This window comes from Melanotaenia boesemani, chromosome 8, assembly GCF_017639745.1.
Source record: "Melanotaenia boesemani isolate fMelBoe1 chromosome 8, fMelBoe1.pri, whole genome shotgun sequence".
NCBI lineage: Eukaryota > Metazoa > Chordata > Actinopteri > Atheriniformes > Melanotaeniidae > Melanotaenia > Melanotaenia boesemani.
In genome coordinates, this window is record NC_055689.1 from 22305854 (window position 1) to 22332436 (window position 26583).

The window sequence follows — 26583 nt, forward strand, 5'->3', positions numbered from 1 at the left end:
CAGCGCCATCACCACCTCTCCTTTCTCTGAAGTTTGCACCTCGCAGGAATAGACAAGATCAATCGGTTTAAGGTTTCCATAGTGGATTCTTCAAGCGCAGCTATAAAGAAGAGCATCTTTTAGAGGTACCGAGGAATAAATCTGGATTTACACTCACAGCTTTATAATCTGATGAAGGCTATAAAGAAGACAGATAAGAATATGGAATTGTCCGATCAGGGACTGAGAGGACGACACGAAAAAGTCATGCTCCTCGTCCTCTATCTCCAGCTGTGGTCCAGCCCCATGGTGAGTGAAATGCAATTCTTAATTTATAGAGACTCCCTGCAGAAACTGACAGTCCTGGCAAAAATATACTCTCATCCATGACAGATTAAAAGCGCCTCAAAGTGCATCAAAAGTTGCCCCCGCTTTTAGCTGCTCTATTTAACAAGCCGACATCCTCCTAATTAGGAAACGGTCTTGTTAATTCCTATTGACATCTTGACTGTAATGCTGTTAACCTTTTAGTCCGATGTCCTTCGGTATCTATCGGGGGGAAGCGACACACTTGCCAGCAAATGTCCTCATTAGGCTGCTGGCACTAATTAGCGGTTTCCATCCACCTGCATCCATCAACACTGCAATAAATTCCGGGAAAAATCAACGGGGTAAACAGAACGAACACAGAGGTTGCGTCTCCAAGATTTACGCATGGCTTTGCACAGGAAAAATAAATCCCAATTCTATCCATGTTATTTAATTTTTCAAGTGGAGTCAATCACTAGAATAATAAATATCTCTTAAAAGTATCTTAAGTGTTTTTGTTTAGTAGTGTTTGTTGAATGGACTGCTGTTAATTTCCATGAATCTTTGCGCCATCGTCACCGCAGCCACACACACATCGCCATGATTCCACCAAGAAAGTGGAAACATCGGCTTGATGCGTCTCTCTGCATCATTACACATAACTTAGTTGTATTTTATTTACAGGCTGAAGCGATTCATCCGGACTGCGCCATCGTCTCTCGGCACCTAATGGCTCGAGAAATTTGTAGCCAGACGAGGAGGAACGAGGCGCAAAACCAGACCGACCAAAGTGGTGTGTTCCCGTGTACTTGTGTATGTGAGTGTGTATGAATGATGCTGCTCTTTTGTGTTTCTTCACACAAACACGCACTTTGAGAACTACCTGGCAGTCTGCGGAAGGATTTTGATGTACATGTGGGCTAAAGAAAAGGGAGTTTGGAGATGCAACCAGCAGATCAAACTGCATAACGCAACATTACAAAACTTCCTGAAAAGAAAGTGAGGTTTCAGTTTAGCCAGCAGTTGGAAGGCTGATAGGCTTCTTAGATTGTGGTTGTGCTGTGTTTGCTGTTCTAAGAGTTTTTGGTTTCCTTCTTAGAAGGTAACAAGAGCAAATGAATTAAGACATGTGCATTCAGGAATGATTGATGAGTAACCTTTTATGTCTTTCACATAAATAGATTAGAGGAAATTATCTGAAACTTTGCCTATTTTAAGGTGCTACAGCTGTAACTCAAAAGCAGTGATTTTATCCCTAAATATCAGTCAGTTTGTTTGTAATGTAAAAACCATTGTCCTCTAAATCTATAGAGGATGTTCTAAAATGATCAATTTGCCCAAACAAACACAATGAAAATCAATATACTTACCAGTGATGAGCAATAGATTTTGCTTTATGCAGAAGACGGAGCAATACTACTGGAAATTGCAGGTGCAGTCTTGAGCTGAATAGCTGACATGTGACCAGAGAATGAAACAAACCAGAGAAGTAGAAGAGAATGAGGAGGGTAAAAAAAGCGAAAGAAGAATGAAGATGAGCACAAAAACTGTAGAAATTGCACTTTTGAAGAAAGACTACATGCGAGAGTATAGGGCATGTTGGGTGGTTAGAAAAAACCGTTTAGCGATGCATGACTGCTGCCAAACAGTGTCTGAAACTGATGTCGGCTTGCAGGAGTGATTGACTTAACAAAATGGCAATGCAAAAGATGCACGGAAGTATGAGGAGGGAGATGTATGACAACGTTTGAAAAGGACGTTGCGATTAATGTATGTAAGGGAGCATAAATGGGCCTTAAGAGTTATAGGAGGATATTCTGTTTATTGCTTTTATTGAGAGATTTGCTAGTGCTGAGGGAATTCGATTTGATGGCCTCAGTATTGAGTCTCTGCTTTTTATGCAGATGATGTGTTTCTGTTGGCTTCATTAGGCCGTAATCTTCAACTCTCGTTGGAGGGATTTGCAGCTGAGTGTGAAGCGGTTGGGATGAGAATCAGTACCTCCAAATCCAAGACTATGATCCTCTGCTGGAAAAGGGTGCAGTGTCCTCTCCAGTTCGGGAATGAGGTCTTGCCCCAAGTGGAAAAATTCAAATATTTTGTGGTATTGTTCACGAATAAAAAAAGAATGGAGCGGGAGATTGACAGATGGATCGTGCAGCATCTGCAGTGTTGTGGACTCTGTATCAGTTTGTCTCTGTGAAGGAGTTATTTTTAACTTTCTAAACAACATTTTGCGGACTTTTCAGCTCTTTAGTTGATCTTTAGACCATGATGTGGAAAAGGAAAAATTTCCAACGAGACCAGCCTAAGCTAATCTGGTCTGGGTATGACAAAGACTGATGCTTCTGGAGAAAAAGGCAAGCATCTTGTTTTTATATGTTTTGACTTTGGCTCAAGTAGCCTGATGAAGCCCCATTTCGTCAAGGGATAGATGACAGAGGAGCCTACTGAAAAAGAGAAAACAAAGATTTCTCTTAATGGACTGAGTACAGGTAGTGGCTTTTAAATAATACACACACAAACTTTGGACATTACAACATTTACTCAGTTAAGGATTAGGAAATGCATTCTTGGTTCACTTCACTTTTCTTTGTGACATGACGGCAGTGATAGCGATAAATTTGCCCTGGACGTTAGCTACAGCTAAGTAGCTAGCTAACAGTAAAAGTCCGCAAAATGTTGTTTAGAAAGTTAAAAATAAATATATGCATCTTACTATTAATGGTGTGAGTGGTTGGTTGGAAGTGTACTTTGAAGTGCAGCTTGTAAATGCAGAAAGACATTCACAGTAAAGACCTGTGTTTGTGTGTGTGTGCGTGCGAGCGAGTTTTTCCCTACTAGCGTCTTGGTTGAGGTTAAAAGGGGCGGGGTTAATTAGCATATATTCGAAACATTTAGGTTAAACATTTAGATTTAGATTTAACATTTAACATTTAGATATAAGATTTAACATTTAGATATAACATATAACATTTAGATATAACATATAACATTTAGATTTAGATTTAAACATTTAGATTTAACATATAACATTTAGATTTAGATTTAAACATTTAGATTTAACATATAACATTTAGATTTAGATTTAAACATTTAGATTTAGATTTAACATTTAGATATAACATATAACATTTAGATTTAGATTTAAACATTTAGATTTAACATATAACATTTAGATTTAGATTTAAACATTTAGATTTAGATTTAACATTTAGATATAACATATAACATTTAGATTTAACATATAGCATTTAGATTTAAAATTTAGATTTAGATGTTCTATTTGACCATTATACATGTGGTTAAAAGTTATGTTAAATGTAGGAAAATGTAGGAAAAATGTGCTAAATGTGAGAAAAGTGAGATAAATAATGAAAATGTGTCAGCTACAACTTTTATACTGAATTTTTACACTTGGCGCCCCATAGTTTTACGTTTTTACAATAAACATATCACGTTATAACGTGATAAGGTCCGATTTTTTTTTATTTGGGTGACAGCTCCACTCTTCCATATATGATAACTTGTGGAAGTCTTTCTTTCTTTTTCTTTTTCCCCCCAAAATACATTTGACAAACTGTTAGACTGTGACAAGTACACTGCCCTATAAAATAAAAAGTACTTTGCTATATCTCCCAATAATGTTAGGGGAGAAGCATCAATCTGTGGAAGAAATTTACTGTGACAAGAATAAAAGATGGATGTAGAAAGATATTGACCAATCCTAAGTAAAAATCTTTTACAGAGTGTAAAGTATCTCAGAGTGGGCTGAAGGTTTATATTTTAACAATGATTTAAAGCTCACTGCCAAGAAAACACAGTGATGGAAAAGGACATCTTCAGGAAAGCTTTCTGAGAAGTCTCAGCCAAAGTTTGTCACTGAACTCAGTACCTGAAAATGGCTGTGGTCTGAGTCTCATGTTCTTTGTCCAATCTGGATGAACTTTAATGTTTCTTCTCCAAAGGGAAAATGTATCAGGCAGAAAAAATGTTTGATTCCCTTTTAGGTTATAATAGCATTACAAAACTTGGGGTTTGAAAAGGTTTGAAACATTGCCATCTGATTATTTTTAAAATACTCATGCAAGTTTTCATTGCAGCCAGTGAAATTTCTGGTGTAGTTCTGGTGTATTGTAGTAACATGTACTACTTTGACTATTATTAACTACATGTACAGAGGATAAAATAAACTGTATCTGATATGTTTAGCCACAATAAAATCCTGTTGATGTGCTGCTTTGGTTTAAACAGTTAGTTAAATATGTCTTTTTGTGTATGGAGAGGGGTTTTGATATTAGATAAAAGCATTTTATGCAACATTGTGTAATTTTATTCTTACAGCATTAGGGAATAGTAAAACAACAGAGAGAAACAGAATACTTTTTACAGAGCCTATTATATAACAGATAAAAGCAGAACAAACTAAACTTTAAAGATGAAAAAAATCCCCTTAACAAGAATAATATGAGCTGCAGTATTAAAGAGGTGATCAACATTTTTACTCAAGTGTTATCTGCATATACATACAACTTTGCGGTGCCTTTTTATACAAAGAAAAGTGTTGAATTTCAGAGCATGCAAAATTGTGCAACTGCAACATAAAAATACAACTCTCAGACGTCAGTCTTGCTATTGTGTATTTTCATTATGTTTTGTGAAGCTGAAAGCAGATTAACGCTGCTTACTGGAATGTGTGTTGCAACATCACGTTAGTTCCATCATGCTGACCAGATAGTCTGAAACCTGCTCTTTTCCCTGGTGAGGTTTCACCTACTTGTCCTGCCAGTCTGACTAATTGACTTTATCATAAACTAGTGAACCTGGCATCTCCTGGTGGGCTGAAATGTTTTTTAAAAATTTGCTTTTCATTTGAAAATGTCTCATAACAGCAACATGCACTCAGCTCCCCTCTGGGAGAGTGGTGAACTTTAACATTTCCAGACTAATTTGATCTTAATTAATGCTGAAGAGAAACACCACTTTGGCCAAAGTTGTCATCTACTGCTTATTATGCAGTTAAACTACTGTTTCTGTGTCAAAACAGAGGTGTTAGTGCGCCAGGACAGTGATGCCAGCTGTGCAGGTAACATGCTAGTCCTGCAGCGCTCACTTGTCTCTAATAGTGACTTTCATTAGTGACTTTTGGTGGCAAAAGGACTGATTAAAAAGCATTTGATCTATACCAGGTAAAAATGTTACTGTTAGCTAGAATCAATGCAATATTGTTCATTTTGATGTACATATCAACTTTCAGGTTAGTTTAATTAAAACTCTGACGCTATAAAAGAAAAAATGTAAAAAAATACCCATCAACTTTGGGAAATCCAAGACGACAATTGATATAGCTGTAACTTGCTTAGGGAGATCAGTAATTCAAAATCTAAAAAAAGAGCTTAACTTGACCCTAAAAAAAAACCAAGGCAAGGCAAGTTTATTTGTACAGCGCAATTCAATAACAGGGTGATTCAAAGTGTTTACAGAAACACTGAAACATCAGAAAATGATGAGCATAATTTAAACAGAGAGAGGAAAAAACAGAATGTTAGATTAAAACTATTAAAACATGATCAAGTTTAAAAATCCAAGCTTAAAGGAAACAGTGCAGATTAAATAAAAACTATTGAAATGCAGCAGAGAACAGGTGTGTCTTTAACCTGGATTTAAATAAACTGAGTGTTTCAGCTGATCTGAGGCTTTCTGGGAGTTTCTTACAGACATGTGGAGCATAGAAGCTGAATGCAGCTTCTCCATGTTCTGACTCTGGGAATTGATAAAAAACTGGATCCAGATGACCTGAGGGTTCTGGTAGGTTTATATTGGGTCAAGAGGTCACTGATGTATTTTGGTCGTAAACCATTCAGAGCTTTATAAACCAGCAGCAGAACTTTAAAATCTATTCTCTGACAAACAGGCAGCCATTGTAAAGACCCCAGCGCTGTGGTGACCTTTAATCGTTTCTCTTTGGCTCCAAAGACCATCACCTCAGTTTTGTTTTTGTTTAACTGAAGAAAGTTCAGGCACATCCAGTCATTAGTCTCCTCAATGCATTTACCAAGAGCATGTATGGGCCTCAGTCTCCTGGAGACATTTAATATATATCTGTGTGTCATCTGCGTAGCTATGGCAATTAATTTTGTTGATATGATAATAAACCTCAGGAATAAATGGACATTTTCTTTGTTTTGTAAATGATTTTTTAATTAAATAATGTCATAATTTAATTATAAAATACTATTTAATAGAATATTGACTTGTGGAATGTAAGCAGATGAAATGTAATATATAATTATATATAATTATAATATATTAGGGCAATTTTTTAAAAAACATAAATAAACTTATTAAAAACATTTATTTGTTTATATAGATGAATGCCAGCAAAAATAAAGCATATAATGTCATAGCTTTTCCACCATATAAACGACTTCAAATCTTACATAGAAATATGCGACACAACTGCATCCGTGATCTCTTTCCATCTGGATCCTTATCATACAGGATCCACTGCAGAAATAATTCCCCTGATGAAGGTTTTCTCTTAACTAGGGTTTGTGGGTTAAGCTGACTTATGCATCTCGTAGAGAGCAGCATTTCTCATTGCAGTTATATGCACAGCTAAATCCCAGGCGTGAGTGAAGGGTCACTTCACTGAAAATCTGTCAGACAAACATCGTTCTGGTGTGGAGGGAGAGCTAAGTCTCCTGCAAACTAACTATGGAAAAAACCCAGATTTTCATAAAAATAAATCTCCAGAAATGGAAAATTTGATTTATCAATTTTATCGATTAATCGCCCAGCCCTATAAAATATAATTATATAATTTTGCCTGGTTGTTGGTATTAATTGTGTGATTCTGCTCTACTTTTTTTTTTTTTAAACTTATTTAGCAACTTTGGGATAACCTTAATTTCAGTGGGTACTATGAGTAAAAAAATATTCAGAATAAGTTACTTTACAAACTGCCACATTAAATAGAAGCTACAGCTACTGTAAACATTCAAGTAAAATACCACTGTTAGCTTGGTCTGGATAGATTTTACACATTAATTTCTCATTAAACAAGCTGAGAAATGACCTAATTCTTTTTATGTTTTTTATGAATAAACATTTTGAAATAATTGTTTAGCTTGATGTACACTCGAGAAAGCAATATAAGGAAAGCTGTGTGCATACAAATTGTTAAATGCATATAATTATGTTTACTTATAGTTACATCAGATGAAGCCTGCCCTTTTACTGGTCTGGATCCACAGTCACTTTCTGCTCTTGGCAAAGGGCTGTGATCCCCTCTGAATACTAAGCAATTTACACCCATCTTTTTTGTTTGTTGGTACAGGAAATGGTTTGTCATCTCTGCTTAAAAGCTTGATTTTGCCAGACAAAGCAGCAGCAATGTTCTTTCTGTTCACCTGTTATGATGTTACACAGATCTACATAAATAAAGCCAAATTCTCTTTATAGAAATTGTTTTGCTTAATAAAAGGAGTGAAAATAATTGTTCACTCATATAAAATGAGCTATTTTCACAACTAAACTGGTCCCAAGATGGTCAACTTTGTAGTGGTTAGCATGGTCATTGATTTTATGGTAAGATACGGATGTTAGCGTTCAGCTTAATGTCACTTTACCAGATTCAGCTTCACAGTTTTATCACTTTATTAAATATATAATTCAATAACCAAGATGATAAATAACACATTATCATATAGGTGAAAGGATGTAAATATTTAATGAGGTGTAGTTCATAAACACACTAAAATAATATTGATTTTCTTTTTTTCCCCTTTTATAAAGGTTTGAAATGCTACTTCAGATGTTTTACGACCAATGAGTACATTGTCTAGAAGTGCTGAGCAGTTGTAATTATTTGTTACAGAAAACTGAAAGCAAATAAATGTGCATTCAGTCTGAAATCAGCTGCACACTCATTGGAAAAACAAACAAACAAACAAACAAAAACAACTAAAAATACTAAACTAGACTAAACTAAATTAAAATAACAGCACCAAAAAAAACCCTACAACCTGCATGCTGGTAAAACAAAACTTGAATTGAACTTGAATTGTTATTAGAAAGTCTGTTGAATGTATGTGTTTAATAAACAAATACATAATCTTGTTCCTCAATCAGTGGTGCTCTGGAAGGGCTCAGCCTGTGTCCAAAGTCATTTCATATATCTTTGTTAATCCTAAATGAGGTGACATTCAAGTTGCAAAATGCACAGCTTCCCCTAGAGCCATGCAGGCCTATTAATCAAAGTCTAAGAATAGAGCCTTGCTCAGTGAAGGGAGAAAATGTTTTGGGTTAAAAAGATATATTGGAAGGGAATAATCAGTTAGTTAATTGTATACTCTGACAGTTTGATTCAGCTGGGAATGAAACATAGCAGTTTTCCCCACACTATTGTACTTTCTTCAGAGATTAAACGCAAAAATGTCTGTCTCAGTAAAACGGTGTGACTTTCTATAATTCATGGTTTTGGCTGCCCTCAATCTGTCACGTGGATGAATAAGAACAAATGCATTGTTTGAATCATATAATTGTGCATCATTCTTTGGTGGCTCTAATCTCAGTGAGTGTAAGAATGAATTATTTTCACAATCTCCAAATTGTACTTGTCACCTCAGTCTCAGTGTCAGTATAACTCAAATCCAGACTAGTTTAAAAATTCAAAGAGGGAACTCCCTCAGGAGAATATTGCTTCACAGACAGCAAAAAAGAGATTGTGAGACAAAAAAAACCTACCTTATGATTAACCTTGGTTCATGTCAGTGGTGGCCAGGATCACAGTGAAACTGAGATAAAACTGAGGCTGAGCTTGGCTGCTTGTAGACTAGAAGAAGGAAATACTGGGATGTTATGAAATGTGTGACCTGTGCAGAAAAGTTATTCTAATAGTCAGGTTTCTTAAAAACCTGACTACTAGGTTTGACTACTTTTTTTCCACAAAAATGTTGGTAATAGGCTTTCAGCGTCCAAACCAGATCATTTTCACACCAAATAACATTTTAAGGTGAAAAACACATTGACAGAAAAGGAGTAGTGTCTGAGACATAGCTTGGAAAAGATTAAGAATACTGCAAACCATAAAGGGTACATACAAGTAAGTCAGACCACAATCCCACTAACAAGTGGACTAAAAAACATAAATCTGTGGTCAGTAGGCTGTGTTAGACAGAAACTGAACATTTTGTCCTTGATGTTGATGTGTTAGAAGCAGAAATATTTTTGCAAGGAAAACGTTTTGAGGACCAAATTCTGATGGATAGATAGCTGCATCATAGCATTTCTATAATGGCAGCATTTGTGGGATGTTCCCAGCCTGTACTGGTAAGAGCTTACCAAATTTCATGGAAAGAAGAAAACCTGGTGAAACAATAACAGTTTCATGGATGGCCAAAGCTTACAGATTATATAACATGAGCTTGGATTAGACCATTATGAGACAGGTTAGTTTTACACTGGTGATTATGTATTTTTGCAATAGTGAATCCTGATATGTTGGTCCATCTTTGTCTGTAGGTCAGATTGCTGCAAAAGTTAATGCTGGTTCTGACAAACAGGGTAACACAGTGCATAGCAGTTTGTTTCTAGTTGCAGACCTGTCAGGATGGTCATCCACCTCCAAAAGTATCAAAATGAGCACCAGAACTGGACAGTAAAACGCAAGTGCACTGAAACAAAGTGGGTCTTTTCTTTACATCATGCAGATAGCTGGATCTGTTCACCTCAATTACCTTAACTTAGAAGGGCGTGACACCAGGATGCACTATAGAAGGAAAATAATCTGACAGACTTTTGATAATGTTATGTAGGGCAACATTGGGTCCTTCCTTTTTGTGTATTTCTATTTATTTTATTTTTTGTTCTGTTTTTTACACCAACCACCTACATAAACATTGCTACTGACAAAGTACTTTCCTTCACGAAACTGGCATTTGCTTAATGGCGCTGGATAATGTACCCTCCACACTACAAAAAGTTGTGTTGACTTAAAATTCTCTACATCTTCATCCAATGGAACATCTGTGGACAGTGGTGGACAAGCGACTATACCCCATGGATTTTCCACCTCACAACTTGCAGGACTCAAACCATCTACTAATAACTGTTTTGCACCACAGTCTGCCATCAAGTCATTCTTTGACAGGTCAGGGCTGTTTTGGCAGCAAAAATTGGACATACTCTGTATTGGGTAGGAGGTCATTATCGTGTGGCTACATGAAAATGAACCTTCTTCTGTAAATCCCAGTAAATATTATTGGATGCTTTTCAAAACACCCACATCTGCTGTTTCCTGTGTAAGCCCATCTATGGTTGGTGTGTTAAGACATGCTTTGGTTCTAATTCATGATGTCAGTGTGGATCAGCTCTCCAGAAAAGCAGCCATTTTAGTTAATTTGTTCTTCCAGTTTAGCCCTCTGTTCACTGTACCTTGACTGCTTTACTGACTGTACAGTACATTTGATTTGCAGTGCATGCAAAACTGACTGACTTTTAATGAATTTGTTTGCTGCTTTATCACAGGAAACAATTTTAATTCAACCACACAACCTGTCAGATAATTTGTACATTTGAATTTTGGTAATTAAATTAGGTTTGCTTTCAGCACTCTTGTTCCTCACCGCCATTAATGCTGCAGCTGGTCTGTACAAATAACACTAATTCTAATGGTTTGTTTGCGCCAGCCATCAAAGTGCCCATTAATATGGCACCATCTTTGCCATAACACAATATTTGGAAGCTATTGCCTCTGCTTCTACCAGGATTTTGTCAGGATTAAACCTACCAGGATTAAACAAATCTGTGTAAACCTGAGGATGAGCCTCCCACATACAATGTGCTTACAAAGATGCTTTCTTCTCACCAAATTAAACATTTACAGATCTAACTCATTATCACAGTCCCCACAAGAAAATAACCACATTACTGGAGTATTAAATCTCTTAATCCCTGATGCCAACTTGTGTGTCTGTGCAGATATAGAAAATCAAATTTGTCCTTTTTTTCTAGCTAAATTCCAACAAAGAGTTAACTGGAGCATCATTGTCACATACTTTAGTTTCCAAACAGCTCTTCAATGCTAGATATAATCTTCTTATCGTCTTATATGCAATGGATTTTCTCCCCTTAGAACTAGATGCACTTCACAGGAAGAAGGCTGAAGAAATATTGTTTTTTTGGGGTGATTAGTTCTGGCTTACAATAGAAAACACACAAAGTTAAGATTTGTTTTCCTTTTAATCAAAAGTTTCTTATAAGGCAACAAGAAACTTTTTTATTTTTAATTTATTTACTTATTTAAGGAGATTTGTGAAATTACAATATAAAAAATACATTAAAGATGAATATTGCTCGTACTCCAAGTCTTCCGTCAAATCCATTAGTATTGTCATCACACTGGAGGACCTTGTATATTGCAGTTACTATTGATGTAATTGCAGACAACTTCACCTGTACTTTTTCAACATAACATGAGCAAATGTCAGCTATTTCAAGGTCTTCATCTTAACCAGTGGCACTGCCAGGAATTTGGGGCCCCATAAAAGACAATGACATTGCCTCTACCTCCATAAACATTTGATGTCATAAAGATGTACTAAGACCATTATTTACAGTTATAACATCTTTTTTATTGTAAAATTCCAATATTAGAAAATAAAGTTAAATATACAGTTTTTATTCACCAAATTGCAAACACAAGAGTAGATATATGTTTTGGTACTGCTGCTTCAAGCTGCTCAGATACACTGCACTTGATGGGAATAAAGATCTATAGATGTGTTTTAATGGCTGCAATTCAATCTCAGTGTGCACATCTAGCTCTACTATTTAACACAGGCTGCTGGAGGATATTCAGTGTTTCCAATCGACCGTCCAGTTTCCAGTACAAACAATTACAGGCTGCTTTTATTTCATTATGTAGAAAAGAAAATGAATGTGTTTCAATTTCAGTCAGAAAATGTTTCATTTAATATTTTTGGAATGGTAAAAAGAGAAAAAATCCCACAGACTGTAATGATACTAACTGCATGTCCCTGAACACAGTTGCTCCCTCTTCACTGCAGGGAGGGGAAAGGTTTTGAGGAGACGGTGCTGCTGGCTCATCTGTTTTCATATGATAAAGGAGCAAGGACAAGGACAATTCATTTAATATAAATTTCTTGCGAAACATTTAGTAGCACTGATTAAATGTTGGTTAACTGTACATCTCCCAGAGCTACGAAAACTTTCTTAAGGCTGAAGTTCCTTCATCAACTACGTAAATTAGTGCTATCAACACTTTAGACCCACATCCCCCTTCAGATCTAACCTTCAGCTCTCTTCTCTGTTGCAGTTTTTACTGAGTGCACTAGAGGAAATTATATTCATTATGGAGTTTGATCAATATTTCTTTTCATTTTATTATTACAAGTACTGTGGATTTTATTTTGAAAAACCGGAACTTTATTCTTTTTGTAATACCAGAATTAGTGTGCTAAAACATTTGCGGTAGCTTAACATTGCTAATGCACTGCCACAGTTTCTCCCGGGACTCCCGGGATTTTTTGTTTAGTACTTTACTGCCCCAAAGCAAGTGAGAACATAGATGTAATTTATTTTACTGCTACATTTTTGTATTATCTTTGAAAAGATATACATAATTTTTAATGTATAAAAATATATAATTTTTAAATATATTTTGTGTTTCTTTTGGGCCCTTATCAACTTTCCCCTCACCTTATAGAGCTCCTGATCTTAACTAAAAAGTTTAATTTCTCTAATGTAAATATTTTATCATTTACTACTGCACTAGTGTAGAACCCCAAGCAAAAAATAGCAATGTTTGCTGCTTTCTGCAATAAACAAGACAGGCCTGTTTTTGTCTTAAGCTCTGTATATAGCTATTCTTTGGCTCGTCTATCACCAAGTTGATCATCATGGCAGAGGATATTATAACTTGGTCCACAGCCTATGTAGCAGTTACAAAAAATCAGCTCATAGGCTGCACAATCACATTTTCTAAAATATATCGTGGTGTGTTTATACTTTTTTAAAAATGCCAGGTTAGTTGCCTGCACAAGCTGCACAACGTCTTTCCCAGTGTGTAGAAGCAAGTTTATCACCAGGCTACAACTTGCTGGTTCGGTATTCTTCTACCTCCCAGAAGACAGGGATGGCACAATGATAAAATGAAGGGATGATTTACACGGTATATAGGCTGTGGTTTTTGTAATGACACCTCTTTGAGGTAATCAGGATAATTTTGTATTTTTGACTGGACGACATACATAGATCAGCCCGATACAACATGATATGCATGCAGACAGGCTGCCTTAATCCATCCATCCATTTGTCAGCTACCCGCTTGTTCCAGTGCAGGGGTGGTGTGTGTGTCTGTGTGTGTGTGTGTGTGTATGTCCTGAAGCCAGCTGCTATCAGGCAACAGATAAGGCACACCACAAACAGGTCGCCAGTCCATCACATGGAGTCCACAACACAGAGAGGCAAACAACCACTCACTTTAATACCGAGGGAGAAATACCTAAACATGCAAACTCTGCACAGAGAGGTCCCAGTCAAGGTACAAACTGGGAGCCTTCTTGCTGTTGAGATACACTGCTAAACACCACACCACCTCCATCAGCTTTCTTGATATGAAAAAAAAAAAAATAAAATAAAATGTGAACTGTCTCCTTTTTTGTTGCTCAGACAGTGAAAACAGTGAAAATGATCATGTACATCTGAGCGTTGTGCTTCCACTGAAGACGAGCCAAGCTGTAGTTGATTAAAATCTACATTTATTTCAGTCACCTGATGTGGAGTGGGCTGAATTAATACCTTCCCACTGCACTCAAGAGCCAGATGTTAGTGTTTTCACCAGTGTTAAAAGGGCTTTTACCTGTACTGAGATGCAGCTTACTTTTGCACATTGTCACCATGACATTTAACTGTGAGGGGTTTAAAAATTTAAGCAGGCTGCCCTTCTGCGGAGCCGATCAACTGAGTTTTATGTGCCAGTCAGACCAATAAATAAACTGTGCTGGCCCAAAAACACATCAGTCCTCCAGGGACAATGTCCGGTCTGCCAGATGGCCAGTCCATCCATGTTACACACGGTTGATATGATGAGTTAAAACAAGGAACATGGCTGGAAACGGCTGTTGGTTCAGACTTTCCTACTACAGACTTGGGGTCAATATCCTTTTGCTGCAATGTTTAACACCTTTCTTTGTTACTCTCACTTATGAGGCCTAGCTTTCAATCAAGTGGACCAGAGAACACACTAATAAGACATAAAATCTGTGTCTAAAACCAACTCAGCAAGTTAATAAAACAATAAATTACACATAAGAGTGTTATAAAAGAGTTAACCTTAAACCTGAGGTTGATCATTGGATGATCTGTGTGAAATTTTCTTGTAATCAAGCAATAATTAGCTTGTGTGTTACTCACTAAAACACACATTGTGCATCCTTAAACTTTTACAAACATGATGATAATGCTTTCTTCCTAATTAAACATTTGTAAAGCAAAATTTTCTAAAAGACTGTAATTCTTAATCTTAAATATCCATGTATACCATATTACACTTATTCCCTTCTCTGTCTTCTGTGATTCTGCATTTCCTGGCTACTTTGAAATCAGATGAATAATGTAACCATCCTGAGGGGTTCATGAATGTCTAAAACCAGCTTCATAGCAGTTTATTCAATAGTTTTTGACATATTTACCTCAAAAAACAGAAATATGGTACCAGAAGAAAAAATGGAAGGGCTTGTGGAGGTAATTTGGATTCATCTTCCAGGCACTGCCATAACCTATAAAAAAGTTAGTGACAATCCAGCAGTCCAGTTGTTTTTAGTTGTGTCAGCCTTAAGGAGATAAGAAGATTTACAATGCAAATAATATTAAGGAGTTTGGAATAAGATATAATGCAACATGTTTAGGTGTTAGTGCAGTTATCACCTGCTCCTGAAATCCTCCACAATTTATATCAAACAGTTGGTGTCATGACACACAATCAAAAAGTATATTTACACACCCTTAATGCACCTCAGCTTCAGAAAAATCAGTCTGTTTCAGTCTGATGGCATCAGAGAAAACACTGAGGCAAATAGTCTAGAGTCTGCATCAACAATGGCACGTTCTAGCTCCATTATGGTTTCCCAGGGTTACGCTGAAAGTGATGCCATTTCTGTCAGACCACCTGACTGGATGGAACTGGTTGGTTTTGTGAGATGGCGAAACACGAGAGATGGAGTGAATAATGGATTAGATACGCAGTCTTTCTACAAATGAAATAAAGCAAAGCGAGAAAATACATATTTTATACGGATAGCTATAAAAAATAATCAGTCTCATTTTAATGTCAGCAGCTACGATGATCACTCTAGTGTCCCAGAGGTTTTCTTGCTGTGCACAGACCATTTATTGTGTTGCGATACATTTTACATTTTAAACAATAGCTAAATTAAAACACAGTCACCTGGTATCCACTTTGGTCTGCGTTACATGAATGTGAGTGATAGTAGAAAACACTTATTATTTAACAACGGAAAAGCTGTAATGAGTGTGTGTGTGTGTGAATGGTTGGATGTGACATATAGTGTAAAATCATTGAGTGATCAACATGTGAGTAGAAAAACACTTTATACAGTCCATTTATCATTTATATACATGCATGCATATGCAAAACTCTTTCAAGAGGGCGACAAAGTTATTGTTGAAGTTAAGTTAAAAAGACTGACATCAGGTGTGATACAGTATTAGTTCCAATAGCTATTTTTTTTACTGAGACAAAGAGATTTGTGAGTTATCTTTCAGGTTCCAGGTTAAGTTTGGCTTTTGGGTTTGGCTCAATTTGTGTAACACTTATTCTGCTGCTATAGTTCAACACCCTGTGGTTTTCTAAGGTTGTGGAAGAATGTGTACGACCATAAATATTACCTGGCCTACAAGCATCTGGATGTCTTTGCCAGATCTTTTGTTGTTCACACGATTTGTTTATTACTGTGCATCAACATTCATAATGCATTGGTTTAATGGAGACTTGTAGAGAATAGAATATAAAGTTCATCCACTTAAGCTAATTTTAATGTGAGCTGAGATTTATAAAAGGAAGTTGTGGTTCAATTGGATTTTTTCACCAGTACCATGTTAGAAATATTTATTTAATTACATTTCACTTATTTGTTTATTGAATTTGGATGTGAGTTCAGGACCTGATGCCAGCTGTGTGTAACACATGATTCAACTTAAGCAAACTGTGTGTCAAACCTGTGCAAATGAACTGTGACTACTATAAGAATTAATAATGAGCTTACTGCCTTTGTTCCATGTGCAGAGTTCTTTTCGTTTGGAGACACACAAACTGATCTCCCACAGATTTAGGAAAACTGCAGTTGTTTAATAACTCACAGCAAAGACTCTTACAAACAGATTGAAGCAATAAATTGAGATTATGCAAACCTGGATTAGACCAGGCTATTTTTTCCTCTCTTCTTTAGGGATTTCTTTTGGGCCATAGTGGCATTTATTTCAAATAAATTTGACAGGAAAGGGCTCAGAGTAAGAAGGAGATTACATGAAACAAAGGGCCACTCTGAGCTGGGCCAGCTGTTTCTTTAATCTGATATGCAATAGATTTGTCTTCAACACATGAAAGGTGGATTTTTGTTAATATTTCCATTTCTGATTTGAAACACATCACTATACTGAATTGTAGGAAACATATAATGATCAGACTTTGCCTTGTGTCTAGAGAGAGTCTAATTAACCCATGTAACTGTTTTTTCTTCATGAGGGAAGGGCTTTAGATTTTCTCTTACTATATTTGATTAAAGCATGAAAGCAGGTGTCTCCCACCAAACATGTGAGAGCTGGCAATCTTACTACATGATTATCGTCCTTATGTGAATCCTATTTAACCTAATTTGTCCTGCCTGAGCCTAATGAACCTTATATACTGTCGGGCCTCTGGGCTTGATCCAGGGTAGATAAAGATTATTAAAACTTCTCACTGAGTTTTAGTGGAATAGAAACACAAAACGTTATAAAATGGGGATAACTTTGGCCTCTTGTGGAAGTCATGCCATAATACACAAAATACGACAGTTCACAACATCCTGGTTATCTTCAGGAGAAGAACATATGAACATGGATATATTTAGATTTTTTTCTTTTCCCATTCACATTCTGATGCCTGATTTACATAATATTCTTGGTTAGGTTAGCACCAGCATCATCTTGGATTTGCCAACTGCTGCCATGTAAACAAAAGAAGATCAGTGCATATTTGTGATGTGAAAACCCCAATTTTCCAGTCCACACATTGCAGTTGGAGTCAGTGAAATCTTTACCCTTGAGGGCACTTTCCAAAATCTTTGGTTTCAGTCTCCAAAAAATGTGTTTGCATGTGAATAATAACAAAATACCCAGGCTCATGTGTACAAGGAGTTAGTACATTGTAGTTAAAGGTGATGACTCTCACCTGAGAGTGGCAGGTCTGTAATATTACCTTTCAACCAGATAAATGTCTGACTTTACTGCTTCTCTTTTATGTGTCTTTGCAGGATGCGAAACAGAGTGGGATGAGATAGGATGCTGGCTTAGAGCTGAAGTTGGCCAAGTAGTCAACATTTCCTGTTCTGAAGTCTTCCAGCATTTTTCCAGCAATCAAGGTTAGTTCCTGCAGAAGCCTAAAACTTAATAAAAAGAACAACACTCTTACTTAAATGCCTAATCAGTGGAGTTGTTTGAATGCAGAGGATTCTGTTTGAATCCCATTCTCTGCTGGTGCGAAGTCCCTGCACTGCTAAGTTTAATTATTTGAACCGTAATGAAAGCACTAATGCAAGTTGAAGTCAATGATGGAGAGGCACAGAATGAATTATTCAAATATATTTGTTGGCAAGAATGTATAAATGCCCTGGGATACGTCTGGCAGGAGAACTTAACTTGAAATCTTGTCTTTAGGGTTTACACATCATAATCTGATATACTCTTAGGCTTTTGTTGTCAGAACAAAGAGTTGTATGACTGGTATAATAGTGTTGTTGAGCTGAAGTATTTTTTCTTTTTCATATTAAACTGGCATTTCCTTTGTTTAAGATAATTGTTATACAACTATTAATCATTTCAACTATGTAAATTAGTCTTTATAACACAGCTAGTAAATATTCCAAATAAAATATTCTCTCTTACAGATATATAGGAAAATGTTCAAATGTACCCTGTTGTACTGTCATTATAATTGAATCATTAGGGGAGATAAGGTCAGATTCATTAGTAATGTTCTTTCCACAATTAGCCTGATGGAAATGATGTTTTACTTTGAATTGCAGATCATCTAAATGAATAGCACTTTAGTTTGCACTCCAGCTGTTCTCTGTTTGCACAAAAGATGGAGAAAAATCCCTCCTGCCGTACATTTTTATTTGTTTTTGTCAATATAGCCGACAGCTCAGCTAATGCTTGTGCTTGCTCTCTGTAGTAGATACATGTTGATTCAGACTCAGATTCAGATTCAGAACACTTTATTTATCCCCAAGGGGTAATTCAGTCTGCAGATGTGAGTTGCAGCAAAGGACAGGATGTAATCCCCACATTCCACGTTAAACATAGATCAGTCAGTATTCAGGATCGAACAGATCAACAGATAAAGATCCAGCCATAAAGTGAAGGAGTTTCACCATCAGTTACAAAGTGCAACAGTAGAAATAAATAGGTAAAAATAAATTAAAAACCTAAAATCAACTCATGTAACACACTTCACACTAAGCACTGTCACTAGCATTTAAAAGCCTGATGGCAAGAGGAATAAAAGTATTGGCATACCTATTTGTTTTCCTGCTGGGAGCCAGATAGCACCTCCCAGCAGGCATCAAGGCAAACTTCTCTTTAAAGACATGACCTGAGTGACCAATTGTGCTGTGCTTTGTTTGTTTGACAAATTTGAGACCTTTTTCTCTGTTAATGATACTGACATGATGCTTTGAAGGTTTTCTTTAGTTTCTTTAGTTTTTGTCACTTTGAGATCTAGATAATTGTTGATAACCAATCTCCCGACTTTACACGGAGAGATACAGCTGATAACTTTCAGCCTTTTGAAAATTACACCTGATGGCTCCAACAGGCTGTTAAGCAGGAATCACTGGACTTAAACTGACATGAAATCATCAAATGTCCTCACACTGACAAAATTAAGTGAACAAAACAGTCTAAAAGTGGAAGTGCCAGTGCAGTGCTCCAAGGGAGTTAATGATATGTTAGTCCTGCATCTAAATTTGTGTACAAAATTTTACACACTCACTATCAAACAGCAGACAAAATAACAAAGAAGTCATGTGGACAATAGTGTACACGTCTTTTTTTTGGCCCAAAAACAGAACTGAAGTGAAGTGAATATTGGATTAATTGGAAAAAAAAAAGAAAAAAAAGGGAATTTTCCGTTCATGTGCAACATATACTGCTGATGAAGTTATTATATACTTTACCTCACCCTTAAGGGGTTCATTAAAATTTGTAACACTTTCTGGTGGTGATTCATAATGTGCTGAAATGAAATGCAAGTAGATAACACTTATTAACACTGACATTAACCCTTAAGGCTTTGGTGTTTTTTGGGTATACCATAAATGAGAAAAAATGTTGAATAAGAGTTTATGATGCCAGTAAAATTACTTATCCAATTTCATATAGTGGCATCACAGGTTGGTATGAACTGTGTATGTATGTATATATATATATATATATATATATATATATATATATATACATACATATATATATATATATATATATATATATATATATATGTTTATATATATATATGTGTGTGTTAAGCAAGAGTTTATGATGGCAGTTAAATTACTCATTTAATTTAATTTAATTTCATATATATGGACATACATTATTTCAGTCAAATTCAAAACAATAAATTGTAAAGTTAATTACATTTCAATTAAACCCACATTTGTCCATTTTATAATAACTATGCTCATATAAGCCTATTCAAAAAAATAACGGCCTAGCTATGGAAACCAATGGATTGCATTGATTATTCCCTTCAACCCCCAACCTTTTCATGATTTTATGTCTCCACCACGTGTGGATGTGGTGTTACCTCCACTTACAATCCTGTATGACTGATTACTCAAATGCTTCATTGAGGGCATAAAACGTATTAGTGAAATTAGATTGTGTTTGTCTACAAACTGTTTTCTTTGACTTCTGGCTGTTTGCTCCCTTGTCAGGCTATGTATACAGAAACTGCACTGCTGACGGTTGGTCTGACATGTATCCACCTTACGAAGAGGCCTGTGTTTTTAGTGATGACAGCGAGCCTGAATCTGAGGTATGCACACAATGAGTTGTGGTCATGAAAGCCAGTTTAGCATAGCCATATGAACTTAGCACAAAAAGTAAGGAAATTTGTGTTTGGTGGATTTTTTTTTCTTTTCTTCGGTAATAAATCTTATACTATATGAAAGCCTGTTTATTTCCTTTTTTAAGTAGTGTGACGTTTGACGGAAAATGCATTTTTTTGGGATAAGCAGCTGAGTTGTTTATGTGGGTTATGAACATTAGAACTTCGGCTAATGACTTGTTTTGTGCTTCTGGCACCTCAGCTCCTGACTGTCAGGTGCCTGACTGGCACTGGTCAGTTGGATAGTAAGGTCAACGTATGGAGAAGAGAGGCGTGGAGAACACTATGCTGATTCCTGCCCTGATATACCAATAGCTTTTGATGGAGGCGATGTATTTATATGGGGCAATTTTTTTTTTCTTAATGAAACAATCAAGGCTTGTCATCACTGGATGTAGTTTCACTGCATAGAGAGACATTGAGATGAGATTTTGCATCCAGTGTCAACCCCATATCTGCATAGTTTAGGACCAAACTCTATCCTCCAAGATGAAAATTCTAACACCCCACAGAGTGGGATTTATAAGAGTCTACCTCAAGAATTTGGGAAGAGTGAAGATGAAATGGCCTGCCTGCAGTCTTGACCTCAACCCTACTGAACATTTGTAGGATCAATTTGTTTGTGCCAGAGTGACCAAAAACACGCTAGCTAGACAAATGCTGGTTGAAGAATAGGATGCCATCCCACAGCAGTGTGTGACCAAGCTGGTAACCAGCATGAGGAGGAGGTGCCAGGCTGTTTGGCTGTGTATCGTTCTTCCACAAGCTACTGAGGTTCCTGTTTGTTAAATGAAGCTGAACTGTTGAATTGCCAGTATGTCTTGTTTCTTCAGAGTTCAATTATCCAGTCTAATAAAAGGCATCAAATAACAGTCAATAGCAAAATAAGCTGCTTGGTATTAGACAATTTTTTCATAGGCAAAACCCACATACTCAATTCTGCTGCTCATCCCACAGATACATTTTCATCACAAATATGGCACCATTTGTGGAAATGAACAGCAGTTTGCTTCCTCCCTCACTGTCTCCTTTTCAGGTTAGAGCCATTTCTAGATCTGTTACAAATAAAACACTTGTTTCCTAACTCAATGCAAATAATTTCAGGGACATTGCAGTTTTTTTAAAAAAAAAAAACAAAAAAATAAAAAAATATTCTATAAAGCCATTTACAAAGGAATAATAGTTATTTTTGTTGTATCTGCATTAAAGCTTTTTCTCTCTTTGGTGATTTTTTTCTTTTTTTTTCTGTCTCCAGACGAGTTATCTCTATACATTCAGACAGGTTTACACTGTAGGATATGCAACCTCGCTCATCTCCCTCATTACAGCCATTGTGATCTTTGCAGCCTTCAGGTAAGACTACAATGCCACATGTTGATGCAGATGCGCATTGACAGTGGGGGGTTAAAGGGGAAAATGCAGAGATACTCATTCACTCCACATTTGTCTGGGTAGAGCAGCATCTTACAGTTTTAACTTGAATAGTCACATATTCACACATTGAATGTAGAACAGAGGTCTATGAATCATGCAATTTCATGCAGTTGTTTACCTTTTTCCTCCCACTGGTCAATAAAATATTAATTTGCATACAATGTGCAAGAGACTGTTTGGTGTACGATCCTGTGTTTTATTGCCCAGGAAGTTCCGCTGCACCAGAAACTACATCCACATCAACCTGTTCTCTTCCTTTATCTTGAGAGCAAGTGCTGTTTTTATTAAAGACACAGTGCTGTTTGCTGATGAGACCTTGGACCACTGCTCCATGTCCACGGTGAGGACACTAACTAATCACTGATGTTTCCATCATGATGCAGATTCCCAAATCTGCTGTGTGATTGAGTTAACAGTGGAAAGAAAGGCTTGGACTAAACTGATTAATGGCAAAATCCTTTAATTATAAGAAGACAAATTGACCTTTTACCTATCAATTAGCTTTAACACATTAGCACAGAGGAAAAATGTATGTTTGCAGGAAACATACATAGGATGAGCTGAATATATACTGTGTTTAACCCTTACTCAACAAGTTATTTGCAATTTCAGAAAAAGCTAAAAGAAAAGGGTCAGCTCATGTATTCTGCAGTTTCTAGCAGTATTTTTAATATATGCAGGGCACACTGGACATCACTGGCAAATGTTATTGCAAATCAGGGCAACGATCTAAATGCAAAATGTTTCTTAAACTTTCACACTTCACCAGCTGTTGATGTCCATGTGGCTGCATATCCTTCATTATTGATAGATGTCCATCAGAGAGGACAGATGCTGGTATGCAATGCAAAAATATGCAGGTATACTCTCTAAGCTGGTCCATACCCTTAACTGCTCCACTGACCTGTAACAATCACACTGACACCATGTTTTACTATTATAGCACTAAATTAGCTGCAGGGGATGACATAGTTTTTCTTTCCCAATGTGAATTCACACAAATATGACTTTAGAAATAGATTTTGATTCTCTAGAGAATATGTTTTCAATTTCATTCCTCTGCCACCTTCTCTTTTTATTGTTTTGGTAACCTATTAAGATCAGATGGAAAATATACAATTGTCTTTCTTTCAGAATAAAAGCATTGTTTGCTTCTACCTCAGTTAGCATCAGGCTTGTCATCATTTTCAAAATGCTGATGAATGAAAAGTCAATAATGATGATGACAGGAGATCTAACCTATAACATTGTTTTATAATTGTAGTTTCTTCAAAGGCTAAAAATAAAAGTTTAGAAGGCTGAATAAAATAATAATAATAAAAAAAGAAACACTTCAGTTTTAGAGTGCTTTCTTAGAAGCACTTTAAGGACTCGGTTTAAAAGGAATAAGTCATTCTCTCCTGTTGTATTTGACAGCTTAACAGACTGCCAGGTTGCTTTTATTCCAGCTATATAATGAGTTAATGCAACACAAAAAGGAAGACATTCACTTTACAAGTTCATCAACCTCTCTGCTCTTAACAAAGAAAATAATATAGCTAATATCACACCAGAGGTTTAAAAAAAACCCTCGATGAGAGAAGAAAGTCAGAGGAGACTTCATGATGAGCCAACACTGGGAAATTACTTACATGCAGAGATGGGAAAAACACATGTTAAAGTTCAATTCAGTATGGATTATTTATTGGTCTATTTTACCAGGCAAGAGCAAATTCTTAATTACAATAATGGCCTGACTTGGACTGAGTCAACAAGGCTAGGTCACAAATAATCTGTCAAGGGAACAAACAAGCAGAGGGCAGAGGCCATTTCCCCTTAAAATCTGGGAAATAGAAAGGTATGTTTAACATTTCATCGACATACATCATGATTAGTAATACTGCTTTTATTTTACTGCTAGTTGAGTTTTATTTAAAGAAATATGGAAACCAACTGTATCTACTTGTATGATGTATAATTATATCTACACGACTATGTTGTTGTGTTGTTTCTAGACAGCGTGCAAGTCAGCCGTGGCTTTCTTCCAGTTCAGCATTCTGGCCAATTACTTCTGGCTGCTGGTGGAGGGGATGTATCTGCAGACTTTACTGGCACTCACTTTCGTCTCTCAGAGAAAATACTTCTGGTGGTACATCCTGATTGGATGGGGTGAGTTAAGATGACTGAATGGGTTACATGTTAATGTCAGTCCATTGCCAGACAGTCTGATGGTTGCATTACCAAACTATGAATAAAGACCTAATTTTTGTGCTATATTTAGATTGGAATAATGTCTTTTGAGTTTAGTGCCCATAGAACAAAAGACAGAGCAAAGCTTGTTGCAAAGCCTCTTGTTGAGTTTGCAGCTCTGAAAGGCAAAGACAACTGTGAATATCCTGTTACCTCAAGCATCTCGTTAGCTGCTTACAAAAGACAGCAATCTCATTCTGAAAAATGGTAATAACATGAGATGATATAGCATGCAACAATATAAGGAAGTTCTGTTTCAGATTACACTGAATTAGATTGTAAATTGCCGGTGTCATTTGTCAAGCTCTTGTTAGCACACACCACACTCATATTTGGGTTGGGAATCTATTTTCAGAAAAGGATCATCTCCCCAAAAAGCTTGGAACAGGATATTTACACAAAACCACAGTTGTTGATGTAACTGCAGTGTTATTTGTTCTTCTTTCTGTGACTAGTCCATTCGTTTTTCATTCCATCCATGTTTCTCAGAACTTCATTAGTTTGCTGATTTTCTTTGTGTTTCATTCCCATCCCTTTGTCTTCTGGTTTTTGTCCTTTTCGGTTTCCACTGTGTTGTATAGTTTCCTGTTTAAACTTATACTCCTGAGCATTTTAATGAAGCTCTACAACTCCCATCTATCTCATTTATGCTGCCACCAATTTGTCACACTACAATGTGGCCACACTGCATGAAACAGGCAATCCACACCATTGATTTGTGCAGGAATGAGGGTGAGAAATAGCATGCTTGTTATGTTGACCAAAGTCAATGATTTTCACTGAGGTGTTCTTGGAACTTTGAGGTACAGTCTTTAAAGGTCATGCTGCTTTTTGTACTGCAGTACAAATACAAGAGGGAGCCACGAGTCGATAAAATGGCCAACCAATGCTGGATTCAAACACTATGATAGGAGTCTATCTAAAAAGGTGTCACATGGAGCCTATGTCAGGTTGTGAAGAAGTGGCAGGAAAATGAATGCTCAGATTATCCTCTATCCATCTGATCCAGCCTTCAGGCATTGTGTCAGTCTAATTAAAGAATAGCTGGGTTCTAAGTATTCAGGTGGACCTGACGCCTCCACCTCAGGAGGTTTCGGAAACAGCTTTTGTGGAGTTGGAAAAGCTGCACAGTGTAATGGTATTCTACAGAAAGTGGGAGCTGTAAGACAGGAAGCGTTTTTGATTCACAGCATTTCTTCAAATACCATCATTAGTTCGTTGACATCAAAATTTAGATTTCTTAAAATATGTCATTAGAAAATGCCTCTAAACGTGATGCAACTGCACTTATTTAGCAGTAAATTTCTAAATGACCAATTATTAACTAAACCATAATCATAATTTTCTGTTAAACACTAGTATAATAATGCAGTAAAATGGATCATGCTTGATTGATTTTTTTCTGGATCTTTATTTACTTGTGTACCTTGTGCACGTTTATATGCATGCAAATTATAGTTTATAATATGGGGTATTTTTTAAAGAAAAAAACTGTCAAAACTGGACCTTTACTATCTTATTTGATTAATATAACATTGTAATTTTGCAAGTACATAATCTCATAATTAGTGGAATAAAAAGTAATATGCAAACTAAATAATAAAGTTTTCTCATAGCTTTTAGAGCTCCCACTGACTGGTAAGTTTATTCAGGTTGAAAAAAATGAAAACTAAAATTGTTATAGGCACTTGCTCTGTGCCAGCTGTCAGCTCCATTGAAACTCTAATAGAAAAGTTGATACTGACATCGGCACATTCACAGTGATGCTGATAAATGTTTTCTTTTCCCAAGAAGGTGAAGTAAATTAATAAATGAATAACAAGTCACAGATGAGAAAAGGAGAGTCAATTTTAATGGTTACACACGACAATGTACTCTTTTTATGTAAGTGGTTACAATTTTTTTATTACTGGCAAAGTAAAAAAAAGAAAAGAAATGTTAATAGAATACATAATCTTTGTTTATTCAATCCAAATCAGTCCTAAAATTTCCACAGATTGTCTGTACCCTATTATTTTGAGATAGCTATTTAATTTTTAATTTTTATTTATTTATTTTTTTGCTTTGGACATGATCTGATCAGTTAAAACAACCGTTAGCTACATTAGCTGTGCAACAATAATAATACCATTTAATTTAGTTCAGTTTATTCATATAGCACCAATTCACAGCATGTTTCATCTCAGGGCACTGCAAATAGAGAATAAATAAGTCCAATC

At 36.2% G+C, this 26583-nt stretch overlaps 1 protein-coding gene across 1 annotated transcript in view; it reads left to right on the forward strand.

Moving 5' to 3' along the window:
• LOC121643861 (pituitary adenylate cyclase-activating polypeptide type I receptor-like) overlaps positions 1-26583 on the forward strand; it is a 33571-nt gene continuing 6988 nt past the window's right edge. Inside the window, exons 1-7 of the mRNA XM_041991442.1 lie at positions 1-288; positions 973-1081; positions 17847-17954; positions 20529-20629; positions 21957-22054; positions 22343-22475; positions 24130-24283. Coding sequence (XP_041847376.1) covers positions 172-288; positions 973-1081; positions 17847-17954; positions 20529-20629; positions 21957-22054; positions 22343-22475; positions 24130-24283 — 820 coding nt within the window. The 5' untranslated portion in view covers positions 1-171. The remainder of the gene's footprint in view (positions 289-972; positions 1082-17846; positions 17955-20528; positions 20630-21956; positions 22055-22342; positions 22476-24129; positions 24284-26583) is intronic.